Here is a 27,831-nt window from a genome sequence, read left to right as displayed (position 1 = left end):
ATAAAAGGCAAAATTATACTTTTTCATCTACGTAGTTATTTATTTAAAACTCGTTTCAACATAAAATTATTATTTATTTTTATAAGCCTAATTGCAAAAACGTTCATTAGATTAATATCCGCCTTAAGACGAATATGGACGACCACCGCCCATAAATCGCCTTTTGGTACAAACATACGTACTCCCCATTTCCCTTTCTGAATACTAACATTACTTACTACGGTTATGTGAATCCTGGCCTCCGAGAAAAGACAAAACAAAACACACCATGTTTCTCGGTCTTGCGATAGCTCTCGCCAGTCCCCATGGCCGAGGATAAGCAGATCTCGAGCAACTACGTCGTTCCAGCGGTACCTACCTATGACGTCCAATTGGGCGTCTCCCATTTCGTTGTCCCAAGTACGCTCTCGTCACGGCACGATCCTCTCCCATTCTCTCTAAATGTCCGAGCCAATGTAAGCTTAGCCACTTTTGTCTCTCAGTATTCCGCCAGTATATCGGAACACATCCTTACTTCTATAGCAACAGAGTTATATTACGATATTTGGCCGACTGCTGACTGTACGTTTGCTTATTTTCACCAGGTCGTTTCGCTCAAAAATATCTGAACATGCACTTAAATTTTATCTACCTACATTATAACTTGCTATCAACTTTGTATTTTTGGCCCATCTCGGCAGCCCGGTCCCCGGACGAATTTGTTTGCCGAAGCTGTGAAAGTAAATCTGAATAACATAACTCAAAAAGAAATTTAAAACAACAAAATACAAATTACTATTGATATTGATAAGTCATTATCAGTCATTATATGGCATGTCACTCGTATGGGCATAAACTAAGGTAAAAGGTTGAGGTTGACAGCACTTTTTATTTTACTTCGAGTAAAAAAGGCCGAAATCACTGCATACCAACATAACAAACATAATTTTGGTTATTTGAAGTACGAAACGAAACCAACCGAGAGTTTCCGAAAATAGCCGATAGTCGTAAAATGAAGAATGTTATGAAAATTTATTTTGCTTATTGTAAATTAAATACGCATCGAAAGCGATAGTTTTTATGCTCTAGTTATATTCTCATACTTAGATAATAGATTAGAACAGTTTTTTCTTATCATACGTGCGTCGTATTTGAGAAACGTGTCAAAAACTTTTTTAGAAATTTGTAAGGCGCCATCTTGCTTCTTCTCTCGTTTTTTATCCCGTTCTGGTTTTTCAATTTTATATATATGATAAGGAGTAAAGTGTTTATTGTTATAAACCTGGAAGTACGAGGATTTTTTTTAAATAACAGCATTTGCTCTCAGAAATCCGTTCAATTTGGAACTGCTGATGATCATAAAGTGAACTCTGCTCTTTTTAGGGTTCCGTACCCAAAGGGTAAAAACGGGACCCTATTACTAAGACTTTGCGTAATGGTACGGAACCCTTCGGTCTTGTCCGGTTTTTACTAAATATTTCTATACCATCAATATTTTCCCCAGACTCTGTCAAACGTGGTCTCAACACTATCATCGTGGAGCACAGACGTGGCCGGCGCGGCAGTGTCGACAGCACTCAGAGCTTTGCAAGATCCCGCACTACTGCGAGTGACCCGACATGAGTACTTCACCTATCTGACGAGAGAGGGCGAGCTGTATGACAAGAGCTGCGTACCCGGGTAAGCTAGAACAAGATTTATATAAACGGATCCCACTATTTTTGATACTCCTTGTATTTTACTACTAATCGTTGATAAAATCCGCGGAATTCATGGAGTATTAATTGGAATATATTTGCAGAAACGAAGACAACAACGCCATGAACCTGAAGCGTGAAAGCAAAGCGTACAGTTATAAAGAGCAACTCGAGGAACTGCAGTTGCGCCGCGAGCTAGAGGACAAACGCAGGAAGGAGGGCAAACTCAAAGAGGTAATATCGACCATAAGACAAAGACACAAGGTCCACTTTTCGAAAAGGTTTTTACCGCTGGTCTACTTATGTTCAGTGTATTTATGTTCAGTGTAGACTGTATAGTATTGTTGGTAGTAACACGTTCATTGTTTTTTCGGATTTTTGATTGTAGTTTTCTCTTTATAGACCACACATGACATTTTCGTTTAAGCCAAACCTTGGAAGCGACATTCGATTTAGCATATCTAGTACATAAAAAGTCATACTTGATTTTTATTTTTCAAAAACTTATTTCTTTTATAGGCCCCTCTATCGGCGAAACAGAAGGAGGCTATAAAGGCACAACTGGCTAAGGAGAGTGCTATACGGGAGAGATTAACTTCTGTAAGTAAATATTTAGTGGTATGTCTTTATATTGTGCCCGTATTTTTTTGGGATTCTGTACAAAATGTGATAGATTTAAAACGTGAGTTCCCTTCGGCCTTTCATAAGAGTATTATTTATTCCTTACTGGATACTAGTTACGAACGATAAATCGGAATACCTCCACATGAAGCGGTACAGGGACAGTCGCACCCAAAGACAGAACCTACTTGTGGGTGAAAACACTTACAAAGGAGTGTCCAACTTTAAATACCTTGGGTGCACTGTCCCGGATACACATACAAGGGAGGACGAAATCAACATCCGAACTCAAAACGCTTTACGCTGCAGTGCTGCGCTCCATAAGGTTTTGGTATCCAAGCTTCTTAGCAGACGTATTAAGCTGCGGATCTACAAGACCGTGATCCGCCCCATTCTGATATATGGGTGTGACGCTTGGACACTAACACTCAAGGAGGAGAACAGCCTTTTAGTCACAGAACGTAAGGTGTTAAGGAAGATTCTGGGACCCGTCAAAACAGACGATAGCAGTTGGAGGATCCGAAAGAATGCCGAAATAGAACATCTGATACCCGAGCCGAATATAATAGGTGAGACCAAAGCGCATCGTCTCCGCTGGCTTGGCCATCTCGAAAGGATGGGTGAAGATCGGGCAGCCAAAAGGGCCTGCTTGGGTCGACCAACTGGGCGCCGTCCTGTTGGTCGTCCTAAATACCGTTGGGCAGATAGAGTGGAGGCAGATCTCCGTGAGCTCGGCGTCGGCGAAAGCTGGCGGGATACCGCTCTGGACCGATCAAAGTGGCGTGCTCTTGTGTTGGAGGCCAAGACTCATTTTGGGTCACCGCGCCAACCAAGTACCTAAGTAAGTAAGTAAGTATTTAAACTTTTAAAAAGTTTGGAACTCGACAGATAATGGGATTTGTATGCAACATTGCATTCCCAAAATCGAGACTGCAACGTTATTAACTTTTAAATTTTTGACTGACCATAAACTCCGCACTTCGCGACCTATTTTTTATACGACAGAGTCAACTTTGCCGCCCATTTGTGAGAAAATTTTATTTACTTGTATTTTTTTAGCTAAATAGCCAAGTAGAAATCGCCGTCCGTCTGCTAGAGGCGGTAGGCGCGGGATCGGTGCACGCGGTGTGCCTGCACGCGCGGCGCGTGGTGCCGGCGCTGCTGGGCGCGCTGCGCTCGCCGCTGGGCGCCGCGCCCGCGCTGCTGGCGCACCGCGCGCTGCCGCTGCTGCCGCCCGCGCTCAACGACCAAGTGCACGCGCTCACTGTCAGGTATGACACTAGGGATCGGATACGTCGCGTGTGTACATAATACCCGCCCCACTGAGCGCCGCGCCGGCCCGACAGGTATGACAGATATAGTACACCAAAGGCTACAGTAGCGACCAGCCGTGAACATAACATTAACTGACCTCGGTCTAGATGCCAGTGGGCGGGTATTGATAGATTAAACTCGTTCAAAAGAACGCCTAGTCATCGTCCTTTCCGAAATTTAATAAATCATTTCCAGACTCCACAAACCTCAATGCGACCTGGACCCAGCGTGGGAGGAAGAGGACTTGGACAAGGCGACAATCCGAACTATAAACTTAATACACGAGATCACCGTGGGAACCAAGGAACAGCCGGGAAAGCCGCTCAACGCTCCAGGCTTCTGTTATGTGTTCCCGCTGCTTAAAATTGGTGAGTTTTATCATTATTTTTAGTAAAACAGAATTTTTTGTTTAGAAATCAACATAAAATCAACTCTATTTCCTATATTTTAAGTACAAATTATGGATTTTGTTCTTGTATGGCCAGCTATATAAGGCCCAGGCCAACCTCCCAAAGGTTAATAAAAGACATTTCTACTTAGAATCTGGGTTCTGGTTTTTATAAATTTTTGTATTTTCACGTAATTTGTTGTGCTTAACACTTTACATTATACATACATCGGCTGAAATGGGAATTGCGAACTTTGCGCTTCTAAACGGCCTTGCTTCAATCGATAGCCGGCGATTTATTTTTGTCCCGCTTTGTAATCCAGTTGCTAACCTCCCTCATTGGTGTTTCTCCCTAAATGGCTCCGACAAAAGATAGCACCATGCTGTTTACTGTATTGTAATCTTTACTATTGTTTCAGGAATGTCAGTAAACGCAGTCCGAGCCAATGAAAAAGCGATGCTAGCGGGGCTGGCGATAGTGACCACGCACGCGGCGTTGCGCGGCACCTCGCCGCTGCTGCAGCCCGCCCTGTTCCCCACCGATCACATGTTCAGGACGCTAGTGGAGCTTGTCGGTAAGAAATGAACTAGAATAACTCTCATCATCATCATAACAGCCTTTTATCGCCCACTGCTGAGCATAGACCTCTCTTCAAGTACGCCACTTATCCCGGTCCTGAGCCAATCTCATCCAGAAGTGACTCGCAATCTTTCGAATGTCGTCCACCTAACGAGCCAACGGACGCCAGGTACTCCTTTCGTCTGTAAGCGGCCACCAATCCGTTAACAATTTGACCCACTTTTATTACACCTATGAATTTTATTTTAACCAATCAAAACTTTTATGAAGCACTCATAACATTTTTTATTATGAGGGAAATTGTGTATATTCAAAGCTTATTGAATCCTGGGTAATATTCAATGCGGGTGGGATATATTTATGGAGAAGGGATAACTGTCGCACCCCCATGGCTCAGTAATTTGGAAAAATTTAACCAACTGTCACAAAAAAAATACGGAGCACGAACAAGATGCCTCTAGATCCGCAGAACTAACTGTATTATCCTTACAACTAGGGGTTGCAAAAAAAATCACTAAAGCTCGGTTTTCCCTGGATAGCGGTGCCGTCATTTAGCGGCCGTCTTCATACAAAATAATACGGCTAAACATGGATGTCGTAGTATTTTGTATGGAGACGGCCGCTATATTACGGCACCGCTATCCTAGGAAACAAGAGCTTAAGGGTGGTCCTAAAAAGTAGTCTCATGTCAAGAGTTTACTTTCATAACGTACCAAAGTTATGAAATAAAAACACTGCTGTAAAGCGTCCCATTAAGGATCGAAGCGCATTACAATGTTGTGTCAAACTTAAAATCTTTATGCATTTCAGGAAGCACAAGCGGACGCGTCCAAACAGCGTGTACTGTAGCGTTATTAGAAACTGGTGACATGGCGTCACGAGCACCGATCACACACGAAGATGTCGTTTGTTTACTGGCAGGTTTACAGAACCCGCTAGAGGTGAGCATTCAAATTCAAATACGTTTTTCAAATCTTCAAGGTTTATATTAACATCTGACATTAAAAACTATGCTTTATCGCATCTGAATAAGATTCTTTTTCGCAGGTTGTCCGTGACGCAGCGCTAAGAACGCTCCTCCGTATAGCGACGCGCTTACCTCCGCTATTTGAGGACAAGGATCAGGCTCTAGAAATTAGCAAACGGCTGCTGGTCGCTACTTTTGACATCGCTGAAGACAATAAGTAAGTTGAACTACTTACATCTTGGCTAGCTCGCATATGACATTTATGCATTCGATTTTCTATTTTGTTATAATGATCATAAAGTTGATATTAGAAGGAACTATACGATTTAAATAATAGCGAATCTTGAAATATTCACCGATTTTTGGTAGGAACTCGCGAGTCTTTGATTTTACTAGAATTCTGGTTGTAACTAACATAAAGGTTCTAGTTAGAACTTTGATAATGGGGTTGGCAACTGTCAAAGGTATGCATAGATAGCGCCATCATAGCTTGCCCCTTTCTCTAGTTTTGTTCTATGAAATTTGGCTTAAAGGCATCGAGGCTATATTATTTGAAAAACAAAAAACAAGAATTTGACATAATTCTAGGGATTGACAGGGCAAGATATGCTGGCGCCATCTGTAAAATACTTCGACCGGCCAACCGAATTCAAGTAATATTATATCAACAGGAAGCTAGCCGAAGAGCTATGGGCAGCCGTCCCGGAAGCAGAAGAATGGACCACTCGAGGAGAAATGTTCCCGCTATTATTAGTCGAAGTCCAACATCCAGCCGAGCCCGTTCAGCGTGCCGCCGCCGCTGCCTTAGCTCATCTTGTTAGTGTGTCTGCGTCAAAAGAGGACGGAGCATCGGAGCAGAAAGAGAAAGAGACAGGTACTGTACCATACACTTGCATGACATCGGAAAATTTTGCCAAAGGGCCAAAGCTTAAAACAAGTTATAATTTGGTGGCCCATGAGGGGGAACACATGTAAAAATGTTCTCACCTTTATTTTCTATTGTTCGTTCAACACGTTCGTAATATATTAGGTACATATGTTAGTGTAAGTTGGTTAATAAACAACAAATGAAAGTATTCCATAAATGTGAAATACTCAATTTTTTGTAACATAGGTAGCAGGATTATTAGAAACATTTGTATTTCATGGGTAGTAAAATCAATTGACATCTTCCAAAAATTATGCATCTTCTAGCTAATTCCGCAATTCCGTTGTAGGACACCAGATGCAGCCCATGACACGCGCAGAGGTGTTGCGCGCGCTCCAGGACATTTACTCTGAGAAGTTACCGGTACGTTTTTTAAGAAACTTATTAATGCCATACAGTTGCTTTTGATAACAATCATTAATCAATGGGACATCAAAAGAGAACCTATCCCGAAAAACGAATCTAATAAAGTAGTTTAAGATTTTTTTTTTTCATATATTTTTATATGGATTTTAGATCTTAATTTAAAATTATATACGTAAAGAAAAGACAACCCCATCCCAAACCTTCATCTTGTGCATTTTATTTGAAAAATCCCTCGATTTCTCCTGAATCAATAAAATTCCGGACAGTATCAAACTTGAACCAAGTGACATATTATTTAAAAATAAATTAAAAGACATGTTAATTCATAAATGCTACTACTCACTTGAGGAGTTCTTAAATGATGAAAGGCTGGCGGAGTAAAATAGCACAAATACTTGATTATACATTTTAACCTTATTTATTTATTGTGACACTGAATTTTAAATTATTGCATGAAATGTTTTTCTATTTTCGGGGTCATCCATTAATTACGTCACACGAATTTCTAGGTTTTTTGACCCCTCCCCCCCCCCCCTTGTCACATTTGGTCACATTTGGCAAACCCCTCCCCCCTAGTGTGACGTCACATTTTTTCTACGAAATCGCCAAATCGAATTAAGTAAGTACCTAAGTATTATTAATATTTTATCAAAATATTTTTGACGATATAAATATTAGTAATTTTATAACCCAAAACTGCTTAGGAAAGAAAATTAAAAGAATAAAAACGATTATCGTTTTAAGAACTTGTTATTTAAATGTACAGCGAATAAAATAATTAAAAAAAAATTTTCGGTTACTGATGAAGTTAAAGTGACGTCACAAAGTTTGTGTCTCCCCCCTCCCCCATGTCACAATATGTCACATTTTCTTGACCCCCTCCCTCCCCCTAAACGTGTGACGTAATTAATGGATGACCCCTTCTTTTAAAAACTTAATGTATGGACTGTTGTTATTTTTTAAATTTTAATTTTTAATTTTAATTTATTTTTATTCTTTATTGACTTTTACAATGTTACTTTCTTCTTATACACTAATTATACGATAGATATAATTATTATGATGAAATGTTTTAATAGGTATTAGCTAGTAAGTTAAATATTGTGTGCCCTAACAGGGTGTCATGAATTGGCCAACTTAACTGTAAGATCTTATAATGTAATTTATGTTCATGACTACGCAATAAATGAAATATGAAATATGAAATGAACCTGGGAATGTCGCTGGGAAAACGGGTATCATGCATAAAAGACTAACAATTATTTCGGCAAATCCCGCGCCCCCTCCTTTTTGAATCCACTTAATTAATTCTAACCCCATTGATGTTCACAGATGATCCCCGCCAAACTCGACCAGTTCGGTCACGTAGTGGAAGAAGCGGTAGACGAGTGGGGCGCCCGCCGCGGCATCGGTCTCGCCCTGCTCGCCCTGGCGCCACACCTACGAGCCCACGACGTTCCTGACGCTATGCGGTTCTTCGTCGAACGCGGGCTCGGCGACAGGGCGGAGAAGGTTCGAGCGGAGATGCTCAACGCTGCTATGGCTATTGTTGAACTACACGGCAAGGTTAGTGCACTAAACAATTATCAATCAGCGTCAGGCTCGCCTTGCTGACAATAGGGCCACATTTACTTGCGCATGACGTTCCTGGTGCTACGGTACAGCACTCGGGGCACACTTACTCTGCGGTTCTTTGCAGAACGTGGTCTCGGAGACGAGCGGGGAAAGTGAGAGAAGAGTAGATTAATGCTGATATATCGTTTGTTTAACAAAATGACAAGGTTACACAAATTTGGGTACATGTCAAATCATTTTTAGGGTTCCGTACCCAAAGGGTAAAAACGAGCCTATTACTAAGACTCCGCTGTCCGTCCGTCCGTCCGCCCGTCTGTCACCAGGCTGTATCTCATGAACCGTGATAGCTAGGCAATTGAAATTTTCACAGATGATGTATTTCTGTTGCCGCTATAACAACAAATACTAAAAAGTACGGAACCCTCGGTGGGCGAGTCCGACTCGCACTTGTCCGGTTTTTTATCAAATGTTTTTGGTGAAGGATGGATCCGGCTTTCACCACTTCGTCACTTTTTCTTTAATGTATGACATCTATTTCAGTTTATAATTTTTTTGTTAATCTTACAAGATAGAAAATGTTTTACCGTCTTTTTGTATTTTTTTCGCTCTATTAGGCGCAAACAAGGCTTGAACCCTTGGGTAATAATATGTACCCAATGAAATGATATACACGGTGTAACACGAGTAAACCGAATAATTGTAACAGCGTATTCCTGATCATATTTAGAGACAAAAAATGTCCTATAAACTTTTTCTTAAAAACGCCTAGTTTTTAGAGATAATTATTAATTTAAAAATAAACAAGTTTTTGTTGTTACATAATGTAAAAGGCTTTTTTGATGGTAATGTTGCTGCTATGGGACATAGTCTAAATATCCTTATTGATAGATGTCAAAAAGTGACAAGTACCACTGCAAAAAGAAGGTATTGCGAAAAAAAAATGTAAAAATGAATTTTAAGTAACAAGTTCACCAATAACATTTATTTTTTATGTACAAATACATTCAAAAAATTGAAGAAAAACAAAACAAAAAAAAATTTTTTTTTGGCAAAATTGACCTAAACTCATATTACATTTCGTCGTTGCTCTTACCAAATCTGATATGTGCGAGATTTTAATCAAATGAATTAATAATACCTTATGTATTTTGTTGCTAGGTGACTATTTGTCAATCAAAAATCGAGCACATATCAGCTTTGGAAAGCGCAACGACGATTTTTTCCTTCTTTTGACCTCAGAAATGCGTGGTTAAAATTATTCGGTTTCCTCATGTTACACCGTGTATAAAAAACATGTCAGCTATCGTCTAGAATTCTAGATGATTGAAATCAATAATAGGGTATTTGACTACTATAGTTCGTTTTTTTAGCATTAGAAAGAACTTAAAAGAAGGTAAGCGATCTAAACATGTCTTTTAATTGAAAAACGCTTTTTAAAAATCAGTAACTATTACTTATGAAAGCAGAAGAATATAAATGATCGTATTAGATTCATAATTGTTACATATTTGCCGTAACGTATTTTTAAAATGTGTTTTTCAATTAAAAGACTCGTCAAGATTGTTTACCTTATTTCTAATGCTAAAAAAACGAAGTATAGTCAAATCAGTATCTTTTTTCGAACTGTCAAAACGATTTTGCCGCTGTGAAATTTATATGAAACACTAGCATGTGACGTCACAATCAAATTACCTACTCTTTATAGTTTTATACGGGTTTTAAAATAGATATTGTGTCTAATAATAACTGCGGTCTACGTTTATCTATTAATCTTCTTGTGCTTTATTTCATGCATGGTGTAAAATAATTTATTTTAAATACAGTCAAATACCCTATTGTATATTGACATTGTTAATGAAATTAAGGTCAATAAACAGAGAATAACGGTTTACCATTGAGTACCACACGTATTTTGCCATCTTGTTTTGACCAACATTGCTAATTTAGTGTAATCAAAAGACCAACACGGATTCGATTAAACATTACGATAATATACGCTATTATTAACTTATCGATATCTACACCTATCTACATTAAGCCAACGATTTAATAAACAAATCGGAATAGGTAGAGACTTTTAATGGTTTATTGGTTATACAAAAATGAGCTATTTAAGTATGCCTATATGCATTTTATGCGATTAAATCCCTTTAAAACGCTTCCCTTTCGGACGACTTTTAAGCGCGTAGACCCCTAATGACGATCCCTTTATAAAGTTTCGAACGGGGTATAACCGCTTAAACCCCTTTGTGACGCGGCCCTTTCAAACGATTATTATGAGCAATTAACCCTTTTCCGGGCATAGCACGATTTATTATCTTACGCGTCAATATAATTTCAACCTTAGCAATCCGAAAGTTTAAATCAAATTTGACTTCCGGCAATTGTGACTTGTCTTTAAATGAATTATCAAAACTGGATTAATTGGAATATATTTGGATTTTTTGGGTGAACCTTGTAGATTTGTGCGACCTAGAAAAGGGTTAAACCTCTTTATGACCCTTCCATTTTGAACGACTTATTTTAACCATAAAACCCCTTTATGCCGCTTCCCTTTCGAACGAATCATTTATCTTTGACTTGCTTTGCTTATCGATAGCATGGTATAATAATATACTCCGCCTGGTACTCCATTCCGAGATTCGCGTATGACCTAACTGACACGCGCCTACGTCATCATGCTGTTTACAGGTTCTCAAACTTTGAAATGTGGGAGAATTTTAACCAACGGTGAAAATTATTTTAACGGCATTAATTTTAAGTTATTTATGTAGAAACATAGTAAAATAAAACAAATCTAATGTATTAAATTAAACTTTATTTATCTATACAAGACAAACGTTTAAAAAACTAATTCACAGTTACACATTAATTACCAAGCTTACGACGTGAAAAGTTTGGAAAACACTGCGACTGCTGACACTGAGCGAGAAGGAAATAACAATTAACACGCGTTCGACAAGGATGACGGTCAGGGCATGAAGTTATCTAGACCCGAATTGTCAAATGTCCACAGCGCTATCCTGTGTTGCCAGTAGTATAAACAGAATTACCCGAAAGTCTGAAATTTCTTTCGTGAATCGGAAGATATTGCTAACGAGTAATTAAAAATGACGTGTTATTGTAAAATTTAAGCTAAAATACATATAAATGAAAATTATAAAATTATAAAGAAATATTTTAACTTATTAACCATAGGTATAATGTACCCATGTAAGATGTTATGTTGAAATAAAGTGGCAATGTTATTGTGACGTAATCGCGTGTCACTCTGGGAATGGAAGACCATGTTTTATTAGACCATGATCGATAGCAGGTTTATCGATGTTTCATTTTGTAAATCCCGAGTTTGCTAGAAAAAGCTCAAGGTATAATATAAACGTCTTGGATTTCGGTCCCAGATTCTAAAACTGTAAGTGAACAAGCAGTCTTGTAATATCTGGATTAGACCAGTTTCAGTATACTACCGCCATGACAGGTACCTACTTGAAATAATTTTTCCAATCACTATAGTAAATCATAATAATGCGATTATGAAAATATATATTCACTACGCAATAAGTATATTATTATTAATTTAATCTTCGAAAACAATCAATAATATCAATTTGTCACGTAATTAATCACGGAAATGCCGATTTATATCAATTGCAAAATACGTTTTAAACCTGCTATGACGTCATTTATACATCCATCAAAAACCTTATCTTGCAATCACACAAATTAGTTGCCAACCTGAAACCTTGGCATTGCCAATCTATAATTAATATCGTCCGTAATAGTACATCGTAGGGGGTTAAGTGAAATATTGTACGAGAGTCTAATATGTTGAATTAAAGACTCGAGTAACAATATTCTTACCCCGGGAGTTACACGCAATGTTTTTCATCACACTTGCGATGAAAAAATTAAATTTTAAGCTAAATCATTCTTAAATACGGTGACATTTCAAACATTCTTCCTCCATATTGTCTTGTTTTAGCAGGTTAAGATTCGTAAGCACAGACCCATTGAAAATTATTATTTTAAACAGCTATTAAATTAATCAAATTAAATATTTTTAAACATACACATAAAAAAGTATTTTCAAAGTAAAACCTACTTGGTTTGACACATTCTGGAGTGAAACATATCGAGCGTTTTTCGACTTAAAATACGTGAGTGGCCCGTTCTTAATATATTTAATATTCTTAATATAATTAAGAAAAGCTATAACTCACGAGTGAGTTAAGTATAGAGTCAGACCAAGAATAGTCTGCAGCGGATTTGATAGCCCACGCAGTGCTAGTCTATGAAATAATGACGTATAAATGACACTTGCACTGCGTGGGCTATCAAATCCGCTGCAGACTTTTTTTGGTCCGACTCTAGCAATTTTTTCAGAATCCTTAACTCCCGCGGAAACAATATAGGCATTTGTCCTTCAGTACACCTGCATGAAATAAGACCTTTTCGAGCAAGTGTGATGAAAAAAAAAACAACGGGTTGCACTCCGGGAGTGCCGACAGTAGAGAAAACTTAATGACTAGTCCAAAATGTCTGCAGCACTATGTATGATTGACTCATCCTCCTTTCTATTGAAAAACTTTAGTTCCGAAATTGCTGATCAGTGAGCTTGTTTAAAATTCGAAATTCTAATTTGTAGCGTTAATTGTTTAAAATTCAAATAGAAATTGTAAAGTTACCTTGCAGACCTCGCATCTAAATATATTTGGTCATGATAAGTATTTGAGTTTGAGTTAAATTCACCAGTACTAGAGTTCACTTTCATTAGCGATTTCATCAAGATGTAGCTTTATTGAATTATATTTGAGTGATATAAAGTTAGAATGTAGCTGTGAGATCCTCGTATTTCAACCCGTAAAAGATTAGAACCTTTTTCATGTAATGTCATTGAAATTTTCTTTATTGATGTAAATGCATAGATGTAAGTAAATTGAGGTAGATATGGTACCAGGCGCACGATTGTGAGCCATTAAATATAGGTTCCGGAACCTATATTTATGGCTGGCGTATGGGTGACGCCAACCTGTCAAGCTGTCAAAATCGTTGGATCAATTTTTAATTTTGTCAACTATGAACGTCACACGTCTACATAAATAATAAAAGGTCATTGTTTAAATGCCATCTAAATGAGTGGCCATCTAAACATTACGGTCACGTGACACGTGGTACACATGACGTCAGCGCGTTACGCGTTACGCTGTCTCGAGTTTATCATTTTTTCCCCACCTCAAAAAGTGCCCAGCGCCGCTAAAGAAGTTTTCACTTCAAAAAAACAATCGAGTCTAATAACAGCTTCGTCTAAGAAACCTAAAAATGATTTAAAGAGTTATAGCGCATATTGTTTACTGTTCCTATCATTTATTTAGTGAAGAGTGACGTTCGGACTTTTAAGATCGATAGACGTAAGAATCATAAAAATCGGGCCACATAGGTTACATACGAACCCCGCTGCAGTGGGGTTCGTCTAGTTATACACAAATATTTTGGTTATTCTAATAAATTTTACACGTGTAGATCAAACGACTCAGTAAATGGGAACCATAATAGTAGTGTTTAATCAAGTTTATATTGATCGTATAATAACATTGCATGAGACTAATATTGTTGAAAAAATTGACTTAAAAAAAAGTTCAAATCATGTCGTCACCTCCTACAGCTTTTCTACATGCAGAACGTACTAAAGGATCCCTCGAGGATCCGTTATTGGACCGCTTCCTTTTTATCACTACACCTTATAAAACAAAGTCCCCCGCCGCATCTGTCTGTTTGTGTGTTTGTATTCTTTGTATGTTTGTTCGCGATCAACTCATAAACTGCTGAACGGATTTTCATGCGGTTTTCACCTATCAATAGAGTGATTCTTGAGGAAGGTTTAGGTGTATAATTTATTAACCAGTGCGAAGCACGTAAAGGGCGGGTCGCTAGTAACATATATAATATTCTGCAGATATAAGGTCTCACATTATGGCGACGCGACTGCCGTGGATGAGGGATTCAACTCTCGTAGTTTCCGTTATGTCGCTTCCAAATGTCCGAATATAATTCCACCGCCTGGAACCGTAAGGAACCTGCAAAGTACAAATTTGTAGTTTTAAGCAGGGATATTGCGTGCAGTTTTTTGGACATCCGCGGATGCAGGTGCGGATGCGGATACGGATGTCAAGTTTAGGTACTTAAAAAACCGTCAAATAATACATATTTAGCAATATTTCTTAAAAAAAACGAAACGTTTAGTATTTTAGCAAGAATATATGTGCGTTATAGACATAGATATTAATAAACAGTAACTTGGCTGACTTTTCTGGATCTAGACGATTTCGTTATAGGTAATGACAAAATTAACTAGCCCTTACGCCGCCGCTAAGACTTGTTCGACATCCGCATCCGCATAAGCTCCGCATAGATTTTATGCGGATGCGGATGCAGATGCGGATTTTGAAAATAATGCGGAAGGTCCGCGGTTGCGGATGAGAATATTCGCAACATCCCTGGTTTTAAGTCTATGCTCAGCCACCAACTTAACCAAGAAACCTGCAGACACGATACAACCTACTTGTAGTTTTTGATTGTACTTATGCTGCTTTACTTACCACTTTGCTTATGTTATGCCCTGTCACACTTTTTTCTGATTCGCTATCTACTGATTACCTAGTGTTAGTAATTTTAATGTTGTTTTTCACCTTCCATTGTCTGTAAGGTTTTACTAAGTGTGTAGGGTTAGTCCTGCTCACGTCTCAAGAATCACGTTTTATGTAAACATGGTAGATGTTTCATAAAACTTTACGAGCCTGATTTAGTTAAATTATGTTATATCCCTTTCTTACAAATATACAAGTCAAAATAACAGATAAAGACAAACGATTATTAGCTAATTGAGGTTTGTAGCGCGTTTATGAATCAAGAGAAGGTGTTTACATAAAACGTCCTTGGACAGTGCAAACCTAAATGTCCTTCCGTCTTGCGTTTCGACGTGTTTTGTTTGTCGAGGTGCAGTGATTACTGATATGCTTATTGTTATTGATGTCATTATCGATCAATCAATGCCTGATTGTTCGATACATGCGCACTTGATTCGTACTCGTACATGATGCACTGAGCGAAATAAAACTGGCCAAATGCGAGTCCTGAAGGTTCCGTACCATCACGCATTTTTTAAATATCTTCTTCTTCTTTTCCCTGCCCTTTTCCCACGTTATGTGGGGTCGGCACAACATGTTTTTCTCTTCCATTCTCATCTGTCTTTCGTCACATCAGCACTGACTCCAATACAAATATATTTATTTTCCAAATTGACATGACATGAAACCTTAGTAATTAAATTAAATTAAAATTAACTATAGAATATGTACAACAGCTTCTTAGAACAAACAATAGCCCTCACACTAGGTCGAGCCTGTGTCGTGAGGACTGTGGGGCATTGAACCTAAGATTTACCAACAAGATGCGTAGGATACAGGTCTGATACTTAAAAGTAAAATAATACTAATTATATCAAAGATTACTAAACACAGAGAAGAAAGAAATGTGTACCGATATGCTCCGGGTTTGTGTGTGTGTGTGTGGATGTGTGTGTGTGTGTGAGTGTGTGAAAGAGAGTGATCCTGTGTAAGCGGTGCATTATTGCAAGGGTTTTAGTATGTATTCGGTGGCCTATTAGGAAAGAGAGATTAACCATTTCTTAAGGGTGTACAGCAGTTCTTTGAGAGACAATGTTTGGACGTGGAAAGCTTTTAATAATTGGTTATAAATATATGGATGTAGAAACTGTGGGTAGCGTCGCGAGTAAGATGTTTTTGTCAAACTTTGTGGGACACGAAAAACCCTTTTGCGTTGTAATGCTGCGTATGTGGGGGAGTTAAGAGTGAGTTTGTGCATCAGCATGGCGACTCTGCAGACAAATAATTGACGAACTGAAAGTAATTGGGTTTCGAGGAAAGTTGGTCTGTAGGATGTTGGCAGGGCTTTTTGTACGTTACCTTGAGAACAGCTCTTTGTGCCCTTTCCAACCCGAGCATCGTGGTGGTACCAGCTCCGCCCCATACTGATATACAATACCCCAGTATAGACTGACATAAGGCAATGTAGACTTGACGCAGGACTCGGTTATCAGCGGAATTCCGAAGTAGGCGCATAACATAAATCAATTTTCTTACTCGCTGTGAAAGTGAACCTATGTGTTGCTTAAATGAGAAGTGCTGATCAACTTCAACACCCAAATACCGAATGCAATTCGTTCGGCTGATCGAATCGCAGGCGTCATTCGATCATAGACCAGCAGCACACTTGACATGAAGGGCCGTGACTAGCCTTGGCTCAGAAGCTTTGGTTTTGTGAAAACAAATATATTTGGTTTTCTTTAGGTTCAGAGAGAGGAGATTATTGTCTAGCCAGCGTTTCATATCGGACATACCCACTTCAGCTTTCCGCAGAGTATCGATCCAGGATTTCCCGTAGAAGATAGCCACTGTATCAATAGATACGCAATTTTAACAATATATATATTATATATTAGTATAGTATTTAGTTTGATATTTCTTCGAGTGCTTATTTTGAGTCCCGTGCAAGCGAAATATTCTATAATAGCTCCTGCCTTCGTATTCGTCTGCGGAATGATGATAATATGTAATTGATAAAAAATATCCTATGTTCTTCCTCGGATCTCAAACTACCTGCACATCTAATTTCATCTAAATTGGTTCAGCTGTTGATTCTGGGTGCAGTGGGCAATTCGTGTGGCATATCTCTAATATTATATTAAATGTGACCCGCATTCTGATAATTCCGATCGTGTGATAACACAACTGTATCCTGATTACTGAATTATCTGTAAATTGAGGTGCTAAATGATTGCCGCTATCTATATATAGATCCGCTGCTTTTGACTGAATCTATTGCCTCTCACACGACCCCAAGCAAAGGACGATGGCTCTTGAAATCGCGGCTGCCATTACACTCGGCATTACCAGTTTGGTTCTACTGGTCTATCTATATTTGACCCGGAACTATTCTTATTGGAAGAAGCGTGGCATAGCCGGTCCTGAGCCGGTGCCAGTTTTTGGTAACTTAAAAGACACGGCACTGAGAAGAACTACCTTCAATGAGCTTTTTAAGAATTTTTACGACTCCTACCCTGAAAGCAAAGTGGTCGGAATCTACCGCGCCTGGCACCCCACCATCGTGGTCAGGGACTTGGACGTGCTCAAGCACGTGATGATTAGGGAGTTCGACAACTTCTCAGACCGTGGCTTCAGCTTCAGCAACAAGGGCCTCGGCTTCAACCTCTTCAACGCCGAAAGCGACGACTGGCGGGTACTACGCACTCGGCTCTCCCCCATGTTCACTACTGGAAAACTCAAGAACATGCTCTACTTGATCACTGAACGCGCTGACAAGTTTCTGGACTTCCTCGGCCCGGCTGTGGAGAAATCCCCAGAACAGAACGTCCACACCCTTGTACAAAGATTCACTATCGCCAACATTGGTGCCTGCGCGTTCGGCATTGACATCGACATAAACGACGTGGACAACGTCTTCGATACTTTAGACAATCTCATATTCACTACCAACTACACTATCGAATTGGAAACTATGTATCCCGGCATCCTAAAGAAGTTTGACATGTCCTTCTGGCCTAAAGCCATCAAGGACTTCTTCTACGGACTTGTGAACGATATACTACGCGAGCGCAACGGTCAGGCGTCCAACAGAAAAGATTTTATGGACTTGATGTTGGAGCTGAGAAACGCGGGCGAGATTCATGGAGTGAAGCGACATGAAGACGATAAAGACAGGACACTTCAGATCACTGATGATGTTATGGCTGCGCAGGCGTTTGTCTTCTACGCGGCCGGTTATGAAACCAGCGCAACCACCATGGGCTTTCTACTACACGAACTAGCCATGCATCCTGAGATACAAGACCGAGTTGCCGCCGAAATCAACCAGGTTCTCCAGAAGCACGGTGAAAAAGTTACATACGACTGCATCAAAGATATGACTTACTTGGAACAGGTGTTCAATGAGACACTGCGGATGTATCCAGTAGTGGACCCAATCCCTCGGCTCGCGATGAGTCGCGTGGAACTCCCTGATACTGGAGTGACAGTGGAGAAGGGTATGGGTGTCCTGGTGTCCGTGAGTGGCATCCACTATGACCCTAAATACTGGTCCAATCCTACAGAGTTCAACCCTGATCGGTTTTTGCCGGAAAACTCAATGGATAGACATCCGTGCGCATTCCTGCCTTTCGGACTCGGACCAAGAAATTGTATAGGTGAGTTACATTTTATTTATCCTTTAAATTTTTTGTTACTATTTGCGTAAAGATTCAAACACTCTTTAATAAACTAACGCTAATCGATTCGCGTCAAACACCCTTCTGTGGACAAAACAACAGAAGTTAACGACCTAGGTACATATACACGGTGGCAAAAAAATAACTGCATTCCCGTTGCCAGCGAAAAAAAATTTGGCTGTTTCATACATTTTGGCTGGTCTTTTTCTATGGGAGGGTAAATATTTTTTCGCGATTTCGGGGTTGGTCCCATAGTAAAAGTAGCGCAGTATAATCCCAAAACCTCCCTGGCAACGGGAAAGCACTTATTTTTTGGCCGCCCTGTATATATACCTATCTCCTTACTAATCCTACCACATTTTTCCAGGCATGCGTTTCGCGCAAGTGCAGTCTAAGGTGTGCCTAGTGAAGCTGCTGCAGCGATACCGCGTGGAGCCGTGCGCGCTCACACGAAGGCGGCTGGAGTATGATCCCGATCGATTCGTCTTGAGGTCGAGGCACGGGTTGCCTTTGAGAGTTGTGCCGCGGGCGCATCAGGCAACGCTTTAGAGGGAATCAGTTACAATACGCAAATTCATCGATTGTATTGTTGTTAATCTCTGTTAAGAAAGTTGGGTCTGAATATACTGATAAATGTCAGAGTCTTCTAAATTTTACTATTATTATGTTTTATTTTAATCTTGACAGATCTGTGACTGAGTACCTACACATAATATGTATAGCTTTATTGTTGGTAGGTATCTTTAAATGTAATGAATATACTTACATACCTTTTCCCGATGGGTTATTTATTTACTAACCTAATTGAACCTTGCATTTTTATACCTCCCACCGACAAACATTTATTCTTAAGAGTCACACGAACCTAGCCACCGTTAAACAATCGAAGTTTCGCTCTCATTTAAAATGACATGAAACATGTCTATGTCTGGTATTAGTTTCCGTTGCTAGAAATTGTAATGCAAAGAAAACAAAGAATATGTAAATTTAAAAGTGGAATATTTACTGTTTGATTAACTCTTTAACCATTTGACATTCCTTTGTAGTCATTCGATTTTGAACCATAATTCTTAAAGTAGAGATGCGTTTTTGTTTTAATTATGATGGCAAGTATGTTGCCGGTATGGACTAAAAGGTTAATACTTGAACTCACGTCTACTGGATCACTAGCCCAGCGCTCTGCCATCTGAGCTACCAAGACAGTCTTGGATCAGGATCCATGGACAGCAAATATTTCTACCATATGGGGCTTTAGGGAGGCACCCTAGCGACATCTACCGTAAGAGTGTTATACACTTCTTAAACGGCTACCGGAGTTCCAAGTCACATTGGAAATTCACCAGTTACGATGTGAAATCCCATAAACATCTCGAAAGCAGAAACATCTGCGAACGATGCTAGGTATTAATAATTTTAATTAAATTAATGAGTTTTTCACATTGTTGATTGATAACGCCCTCTAATACCTAATCAAACATAAATCTTTAATTGACAGTATCATATCTTACGATACAGATGTCCCGAGCATGATACCGAACTTATTATCATAATTATATGTTATCAAGTTGCCATATAATTTACCGATACGTACATACATACATATTGGGCTAGGTCACCCATGTTATGGTTATTTATTATTTAGGTATTAGTTTTAGTTTTGTAGGTAGTTTTAATTTTAGGTTACCATTTACTTGATAATATTTTTCTGTTCTTAATGAGCTTTCTATTGTTGTTAAGCTAAAACTTACGCGTAATACTAAAAAGTTTACCCTAAAGAAACCCTTTTCCAGGCATAATACGATTTATGAACCACATGCGCGTCAATAGAATTTCAACTTTAGCATTCCAATTTAAGGTTCAAATTAGAGTGCACTTTCTGGAATTGTGACATAAGTTAATATGAGTCATCAAAGCTGGATTGATTGGAATCTATTTGTATTTTTTCGTAAAGTTGTTATCTGTATGGAATATTTTGTTGTTATTGCGTTTTATTTTGCACGCGTAATTAGCGGTTTGGTTTAAAAAAAAGATAACAATGGCATTCATCGGCAGGTAATCTCTCAAGTGAATTCCGACATTTTAAAACCGTACGACTATAGTATTTGAGCAAGAATATAGGTGCGTTATATTTAATAAATACTAACTTGGCCAACTTTTCTGGATCTAGACGATTTCGTGTACGCGCCGGGAGATAGATAATGACGAAATTACCTAGCAACATACGCCGCCGCTAAGACGTTCCTGTACCGACTTGTTCGACATCCGCATCCGCATTAAGCTCCGCATCGATTTAATGCGGATGCGGAATTGGAAAATAAAGCGGAAGTTCCGCCGTTGCGGATGCGAATATTCGCAACAGCCGTGCCACCTATGCAGATATCCCTACTTATATTATAAATGCGAATGTAACTGTCTGTTGGTTACCTCTTTACCGCTAGGCTGAACCGATTTAGACGAACACAACACAAACAATATCCTCTAACAAACAAACGCACATATCTGATAATTAGCTTAAGATAATATATATCGGCACTACTTTGAAAAAATCTCGTATCTCACACTGCTAATACTCAAAGTTGAAAGGCAGTAACTCTGTGTGTATCCTATACATAGACACCATATTTTTCTTTTGCCGATTATGTAATAACAACTTGTACCATTCATAAATGCTTGTTGCTAGGCCTGCATGAATAAAGTATATTTGATTGATTGATTAATAACAAACTAAACGTTAGTATTTTCTGTGGACATTACAAATCGTTAAGATTTGGATACATTTTGCTTATTATAGAAATTTGAAGAAGTACGTAGATGGTTTTTACATGCCCATAAGAATAAAGTACGAATCTTTCATATGTGTGTGGTGGTCAAAAATACCACGGGCTCAAACCTCGGTTGTGCTGTGTAGAGCAAAACAAATCTTTCACGAAAAAAATGCTAAAAGATGAGTAAAACTTCGGTCAGGATCCTTAATCATACCAGTGGGGAGACACTCCTGACTTCGAGCAAACTCGGCTCCGTTCGGCTCAGCATTGCTGCGAGCAATTATTCTTGACGTCCCTTTGCGTGCACGACCACAGATAAGATAATAACTTGAATATTGACAACTTTATATAGCCGAAAGGGATTGTGCCAAACTGACGCTGTCAAACTTCGGTTTTGTAGGAAGTGTCCTTTCTGTACGGTAGTACTCTATTATTTATTCTGTGATCATACTAAAGTCACAGTGTAAAAAGTATCAGTGGTCTGAGTCTTTAGCGTGTACCGAGCTACTAACAATGGCGATGACAGCGATGTATGCAGCTCGGGTGCGCGTGACCCCTCCCCCCCTCGTCGAATAACTGTATAGACTGTGCTAAAGTATTTTTGATCAAAATAAAATTATAGACATTTGTCGAAACAATTGTCAATACACGGGTAATACTGAAAGCTTATATAATGAGCCACTTGCCACTTAGAGAAACTGTCAGTGAAAGAAAACATTTATTGTTCAGAAAATTCTTAAAGGGATTCTGTATAGTATAACTGATTCACAGAGGGTTTAATGTAGAGTGTAGACTCAGTACTCGATTCCAAATCACAAGACGAGTGATATTGACAGTTGTTGTTTGTCTGCAGGAAACGCTCGGCAGTCAGCTCCCTGTGTTCGAGAACTTCTTGGACAAGGCTCCAAAGTCTGGCGGCTACGATGCGGTGCGGCAAAGTGTGGTGCTGCTGGTCGGCTCGCTGGCGCGCCACCTCGAACCTGATGATGCACGGATCAAGCCTATCACCTTGAGACTCATAGCCGCACTGTCAACCCCAAGCCAGCAGGTGAGGATTTTGAACTTATGGCGCAAAACATGTTACAAGACTATCTTTATCGGCGGCAGGGTCGCCATGTAAGGTGAGAGTTTGAAGTTGAGTGGAAATTGGTTGGGCTTGAATTATGCTTTTTACTGATGACCAAGTGGTTCTTATTATCGTGTACACTGCACACAATCAAGTCCATCACACAATTTACACCAAGTCTGTAGTTGAGGATTACTACTTTGAGACCGCTTAATTGCTAAGAAAGATCACTTCATACTTTGATGAATGCCTTAGTAAAGAGGTAAGTTGATTTGCTAAAATCTCTTTATGTATGCATCGCAACTAGAGAGGAAGAGGGCATGATACCTCTCGCAAAATGCGTAGCTGATCTTGTATTTAATATGTTTTTGGAGGAGTACAATGTGTGTGTGCTTACTTGGTTTAGCGAATATGGCATTAAAATAAACCAGGGTTAGGGATTGCAATCCGGTCCGGCGGATCCGGTAATCCGGCCGGATCCGACACTTTTTTTAAGATACCGGATCCGGAAAAATTCACCGGATCCGGTCTTGGATCCGGTAAAGTGAATCAAAGCGCTAAAATATAAAATAACAGCTTAGACACTGCTAAAATTTAAAAGTTCTCGCCAATATTCGAATGTTCTCGCTCGCAAACAGCAACACAACATTCAACTTGTTTGTTAGTTGACGCCAGTCTTCTAGCCGACGAAATATGTGTCGTCGTAGCGTTGAGATTTCCGTGCACCGTAAGTACTGGATTGGTTTATATTAAATTTATTGTGTAGTTACATTGTAATTGAATGTACATGTTCTTTCGTTTTATTTTGTACAAACCATTATAGGCCAGTTATAATAAGTGTTACCTGCATTTAAAATATAATGAATAAATATTTATAAAACTTCATTCAGCACTTCAGCAGTAAAGTTAAATGTTTTGTCGAATTAAAAGTAATTAGAGGAATATATGTTGACTCTTGATGACCAGTCTGACCTAGTGGGTAGTGACCCTGCCTGTGAAGCCGCGATCCTAGGTTCGAATCCCGGTAAGGGCATTTATTTGTGTGAAGAGCACAGACATTTGTCTCTGAGTCATGGTTGTTTTCTATGTATTTAAGTATTTGTATATTATATATATCGTTGTCTGAGTACCAACAACACAAGCTTTCTTGAGCTTACCGTGGGGCTTAGTCAATTTGTGTAAAAATGTCCTATAATATTAATTGATTATTGTTATTATTTATATGTTATTTTGTTATTATTTATTATGCTTCTAAATAAAGCGGGAAAATGTAGTAGTAGTAGTAAACACTTTATTGCACAAAGTAAATACATATAACACAGAGAGAATACAGTAAATTTGTACAAAGGCGAACTTATCCCGTTAAAAATGTTAAATGTTTCATGTGAATAAATGTTTTAATGTATATTTTCATTGATTTTGTTTTGCTCAAAATAAAATGGTTGAATTGAAAGCACCTTTTTGTGGGAAATCGGGATTGGGCTATAGATATTTTAAGAGAAAAAGATTTCATTTGTGAAACTGATTATTGTAACAAGACTTAAATAAATAAATAATAAATAAATATTACTTGACTTCTTACACAGATTGACAAAGTCTCACAGTAAGCTCAAGAAGGCTTGTGTTGCGGGTACTCAGACAACGATATACATAGAAAACAACCAAGACTCAGGAACAAATATCTGTGTCATCAGGTCATCACACAAATAAATGCCCTTACTGGGATTCGAACCCAGGACCATCGGCTTCACAGGCAGGGTCACTACCCACTAGGCCAGACCGGTCGTCAAAACTTAGTGGTTAGTGGTTAAGACTTATTGGTAAAGTAATAAAAACGTTGATTTTTGAAATTTAAAACAGCCGTTTTATTAATCCATAAAAAATATCCTTAAGTTCGCATAATATAACGCTAGAAAACATAATAAAATACGTGACTTGATGAATTTTTTATCCGCAATACCAATCCGGCCGGATCCGGCCGGATTCAAAACCAGACCGGATTGCAATCCCTAACCAGGGTTTAGTCACCTAGTTTTTTATTACTAAAAATTATTATACCCCTACTCCATGTTCTCAGGTCCAAGAGTCAGTGAGCAACTGTCTCCCTCACCTGGTATGCTCGCCCGCGCTCGAGGGAGAAATTCCCGCCATCATGAACAAACTCATGAAGCAACTCCTCACCGCCGAGAAGTACGGAGACAGGAAGGTATGTCCGACTTATTATTGTTACCGAGATGAAGTCTTTGATACCTTATTAGGGTTCCATAGGCAGGAGTAGAAAAGTTTTACTTTATTTTTGATATTGTTACAAACGTCTCACGTTACACAAGCACATGTGACATACGTTCCTGATATACGATCTAGTAAGCATGTGTGTTTAACTGTTTATGTATTTTTTTACTGTGAATCATGAATCATGACTATCATGAGCGCCCTAGGAAGGCAGGAGGTGGCCATGTGAACTCTGTGATAATACAAAGCAAACGAATTGAGTTTTTGTTGTTTGAATTGTCCTGATGAGTATTGAGTCTGTGGAAAGAAAAGTACAGTCACCGATAAAAGCTTGTGCCAAAAATTTAATTTATGCCAAAAACTTATTTTATTTGTACAGGGAGCAGCATACGGCATCGCCGGCATCATCAAAGGCCTCGGCATCCTCTCGCTGAAGCAGCTCGATGTGATGGGGAAACTTACCGAGGCCATTCAGGAGAAGAAGAATTACAAGTACAGGGAAGGTAGGAATGAAATGTACCTAATTAATAAATAATAATAAAAATACACGGCCTTTAGAGACTCATCAATGAATAACTTTGAACTTGTCCACAGGCGCTCTATTCGGCTTTGAAATGCTCTGTTACAAACTTGGACGTCTCTTCGAGCCTTACATAGTCCACGTGCTCCCTCACCTGTTGCTGTGCTTCGGCGATAGCTCGCAATACGTTCGCGCCGCCGCCGACGACACAGCGAAACTGATCATGAGCAAACTGAGCGCTCACGGCGTCAAGTTGGTGTTACCGTCGCTGTTACAAGCACTGAATGACGATAACTGGAGGACTAAAGCCGGTAAGTAGTGTTTTATCAAACTCTGATGCCTCTTCGAGCCTTACATGGTCCACGTGCTTCCTCACCTGTTGCTCTGCTTCGGCGATAGTTCGCAATACGTTCGCTCCACCGCCGACGACACAGCGAAACTGATCATGAGCAAACTGAGCGCTCACGGCGTCAAGTTGGTGTTACCGTTGCTGTTCCAAGCACTGAATGATGATAACTGGAGGACTAAAGCCGGTAAGTAGTGTTTTATCAAACTCTGATGCCTCTTCGAGCCTTACATGGTCCACGTGCTTCCTCACCTGTTGCTCTGCTTCGGCGATAGTTCGCAATACGTTCGCTCCACCGCCGACGACACAGCGAAACTGATCATGAGCAAACTGAGCGCTCACGGCGTCAAGTTGGTGTTACCGTTGCTGTTCCAAGCACTGAATGATGATAACTGGAGGACTAAAGCCGGTAAGTAGTGTTTTATCAAACTCTGATGCCTCTTCGAGCCTTACATGGTCCACGTGCTTCCTCACCTGTTGCTCTGCTTCGGCGATAGTTCGCAATACGTTCGCGCCGCCGCCGACGACACAGCGAAACTGATCATGAGCAAACTGAGCGCTCACGGCGTCAAGTTGGTGTTACCGTCGCTGTTACAAGCACTGAATGACGATAACTGGAGGACTAAAGCCGGTAAGTAGTGTTTTATCAAACTCTGGTGCCTCTTCGAGCCGTACATAGTCCACGTTCTACCCCACCTTTTGCTCTGCTTCGGCGATAGCTCGCAATATGTTCGCGCCGCCGCCGACGACACAGCGAAACTGATCATGAGCAAACTGAGCGCTCACGGCGTCAAGTTGGTGTTACCGTTGCTGTTCCAAGCACTGAATGATGATAACTGGAGGACTAAAGCCGGTAAGTAGTGTTTTATCAAACTCTGGTGCCTCTTCGAGCCGTACATAGTCCACGTTCTACCCCACCTTTTGCTCTGCTTCGGCGATAGCTCGCAATATGTTCGCGCCGCCGCCGACGACACAGCGAAACTGATCATGAGCAAACTGAGCGCTCACGGCATCAAGTTGGTGTTACCGTCGCTGTTGCGCTGAATGATGATAACTGGCGGACTAAGACCGGTAAGTGAATTTCTACGTCTGTCATCATCTCAGCAAACTCAGCCGAATTTTCGAGCGGTTAAGTGTGTTGTTGTAACTGTGTATCTTCTGCTGTTTCATACCAAGCCTTTTGTGGTCGACTTTTCGCCAATTTGAAACAGGAAAAATTAACCATACCTAGCCTATATAATTCAATTGTAATTGTAATTATAGACTACGGAATGGTGTTCAGTAACTTTAATTATGTCTGATTTAAAGTATGATCAAACGGCTAGTTGAGACCAGAACTATTGATTATTAAGGACAAGCATTTTCATAGGAATTTTATTGATGCATTAGAACAGCCTTATTTTTTTTTTAATTACAGGATCAATCGAACTGCTCGGCGCTATGGCGTACTGCGCGCCGAAACAGCTATCCTCATGCTTGCCTTCCATCGTGCCGAGACTGATAGAGGTGTTATCAGATTCGCACATGAGGGTGCAGGGCGCAGGCGCGGAGGCGCTCAAGGTCATCGGATCTGTCATCAGGAACCCTGAGATCCAAGGTAACGCGACACAACTCTCATTTTTTAGGGTTCCGTACCCAAAGGGTTATAACTATTACTAACCAGTACTAAGACTCCGCAATCCGTCTGTCTGTCTGTCTTTCACCAGGTTGTACCTCATGAACCGTGATAGCTAGGCAGTTGAAATTTTCACACGTGATGTATTTCTGTTGCCGCTAAACAACAAATACTAAAAACAGAATATAATAAATATTTAAGTGGGGCTCCCATACAACGTGATTTTTTGCCGTTTTTTGCGTAATGGTACGAAACCCTTCGTGCGCGAGTTCGACTCGCACTTGTCTAGTTTTTATTTTTCATTTATCATCTGTCATGCTTACCATCTATCATCTCAAGATTGATCAAAGCTATTTATATTCATCACGACGAGTGTCGCGCGCAATACTTTGTTTCCATGGCTGACTACTGTCAGTCAGGAAATCGTGTCGGCACAAAATCACTTCCGCCTCCCAAAGTCGAAATATCGCATCACGCGTTTTATTAAAACAACGCTTGGGAGCAACTGGGGCATTTCGATGTACTGGGAGTAGACAGGGCAAGCCAACAAACAATCGCACTCAACTGTTCGT

General features: G+C 39.8%; 2 protein-coding genes across 2 annotated transcripts in view; both read left to right on the top strand.

The window, feature by feature from the left end:
• The window catches only part of LOC134792637 (stalled ribosome sensor GCN1), a 50,607-nt gene that overhangs the window by 8,177 nt on the left and 14,599 nt on the right, over positions 1-27,831 (top strand). The window contains exons 13-28 of the mRNA XM_063763890.1: positions 1,484-1,659; positions 1,781-1,910; positions 2,196-2,276; positions 3,357-3,568; positions 3,807-3,979; positions 4,419-4,574; positions 5,390-5,520; positions 5,627-5,763; positions 6,218-6,420; positions 6,764-6,837; positions 8,173-8,406; positions 22,334-22,528; positions 24,624-24,752; positions 25,158-25,281; positions 25,373-25,609; positions 27,062-27,241. Coding sequence (XP_063619960.1) covers positions 1,484-1,659; positions 1,781-1,910; positions 2,196-2,276; positions 3,357-3,568; positions 3,807-3,979; positions 4,419-4,574; positions 5,390-5,520; positions 5,627-5,763; positions 6,218-6,420; positions 6,764-6,837; positions 8,173-8,406; positions 22,334-22,528; positions 24,624-24,752; positions 25,158-25,281; positions 25,373-25,609; positions 27,062-27,241 — 2,572 coding nt within the window. The remainder of the gene's footprint in view (positions 1-1,483; positions 1,660-1,780; positions 1,911-2,195; positions 2,277-3,356; positions 3,569-3,806; positions 3,980-4,418; positions 4,575-5,389; positions 5,521-5,626; positions 5,764-6,217; positions 6,421-6,763; positions 6,838-8,172; positions 8,407-22,333; positions 22,529-24,623; positions 24,753-25,157; positions 25,282-25,372; positions 25,610-27,061; positions 27,242-27,831) is intronic.
• LOC134793038 (cytochrome P450 6B5-like) lies at positions 17,312-19,264 on the top strand. Its single transcript, XM_063764562.1, has 2 exons — positions 17,312-18,694; positions 19,083-19,264. The coding sequence occupies exons 1-2, from the start codon at positions 17,344-17,346 to the stop codon at positions 19,262-19,264; spliced, it is 1,533 nt and encodes a 510-aa protein (XP_063620632.1). The 5' UTR covers positions 17,312-17,343.

Source organism: Cydia splendana, chromosome 8 (assembly GCF_910591565.1).
Source record: "Cydia splendana chromosome 8, ilCydSple1.2, whole genome shotgun sequence".
NCBI classification, from domain to species: Eukaryota; Metazoa; Arthropoda; class Insecta; order Lepidoptera; family Tortricidae; genus Cydia; species Cydia splendana.
Note: the sequence above shows the minus strand (reverse complement) of the source record. Positions and strands in the feature narration are given on the sequence as shown.

Bases quoted from the DNA above. Each gene is read 5' to 3' on its own strand.
- LOC134793038 (XM_063764562.1), top strand. From the start codon at position 17,344: ATGGCTCTTGAAATCGCGGCTGCCATTACACTCGGCATTACCAGTTTG. The intron at 18,695-19,082 runs GTGAGTTACATT...ACATTTTTCCAG, and splicing joins CGGACCAAGAAATTGTATAG to GCATGCGTTTCGCGCAAGTG.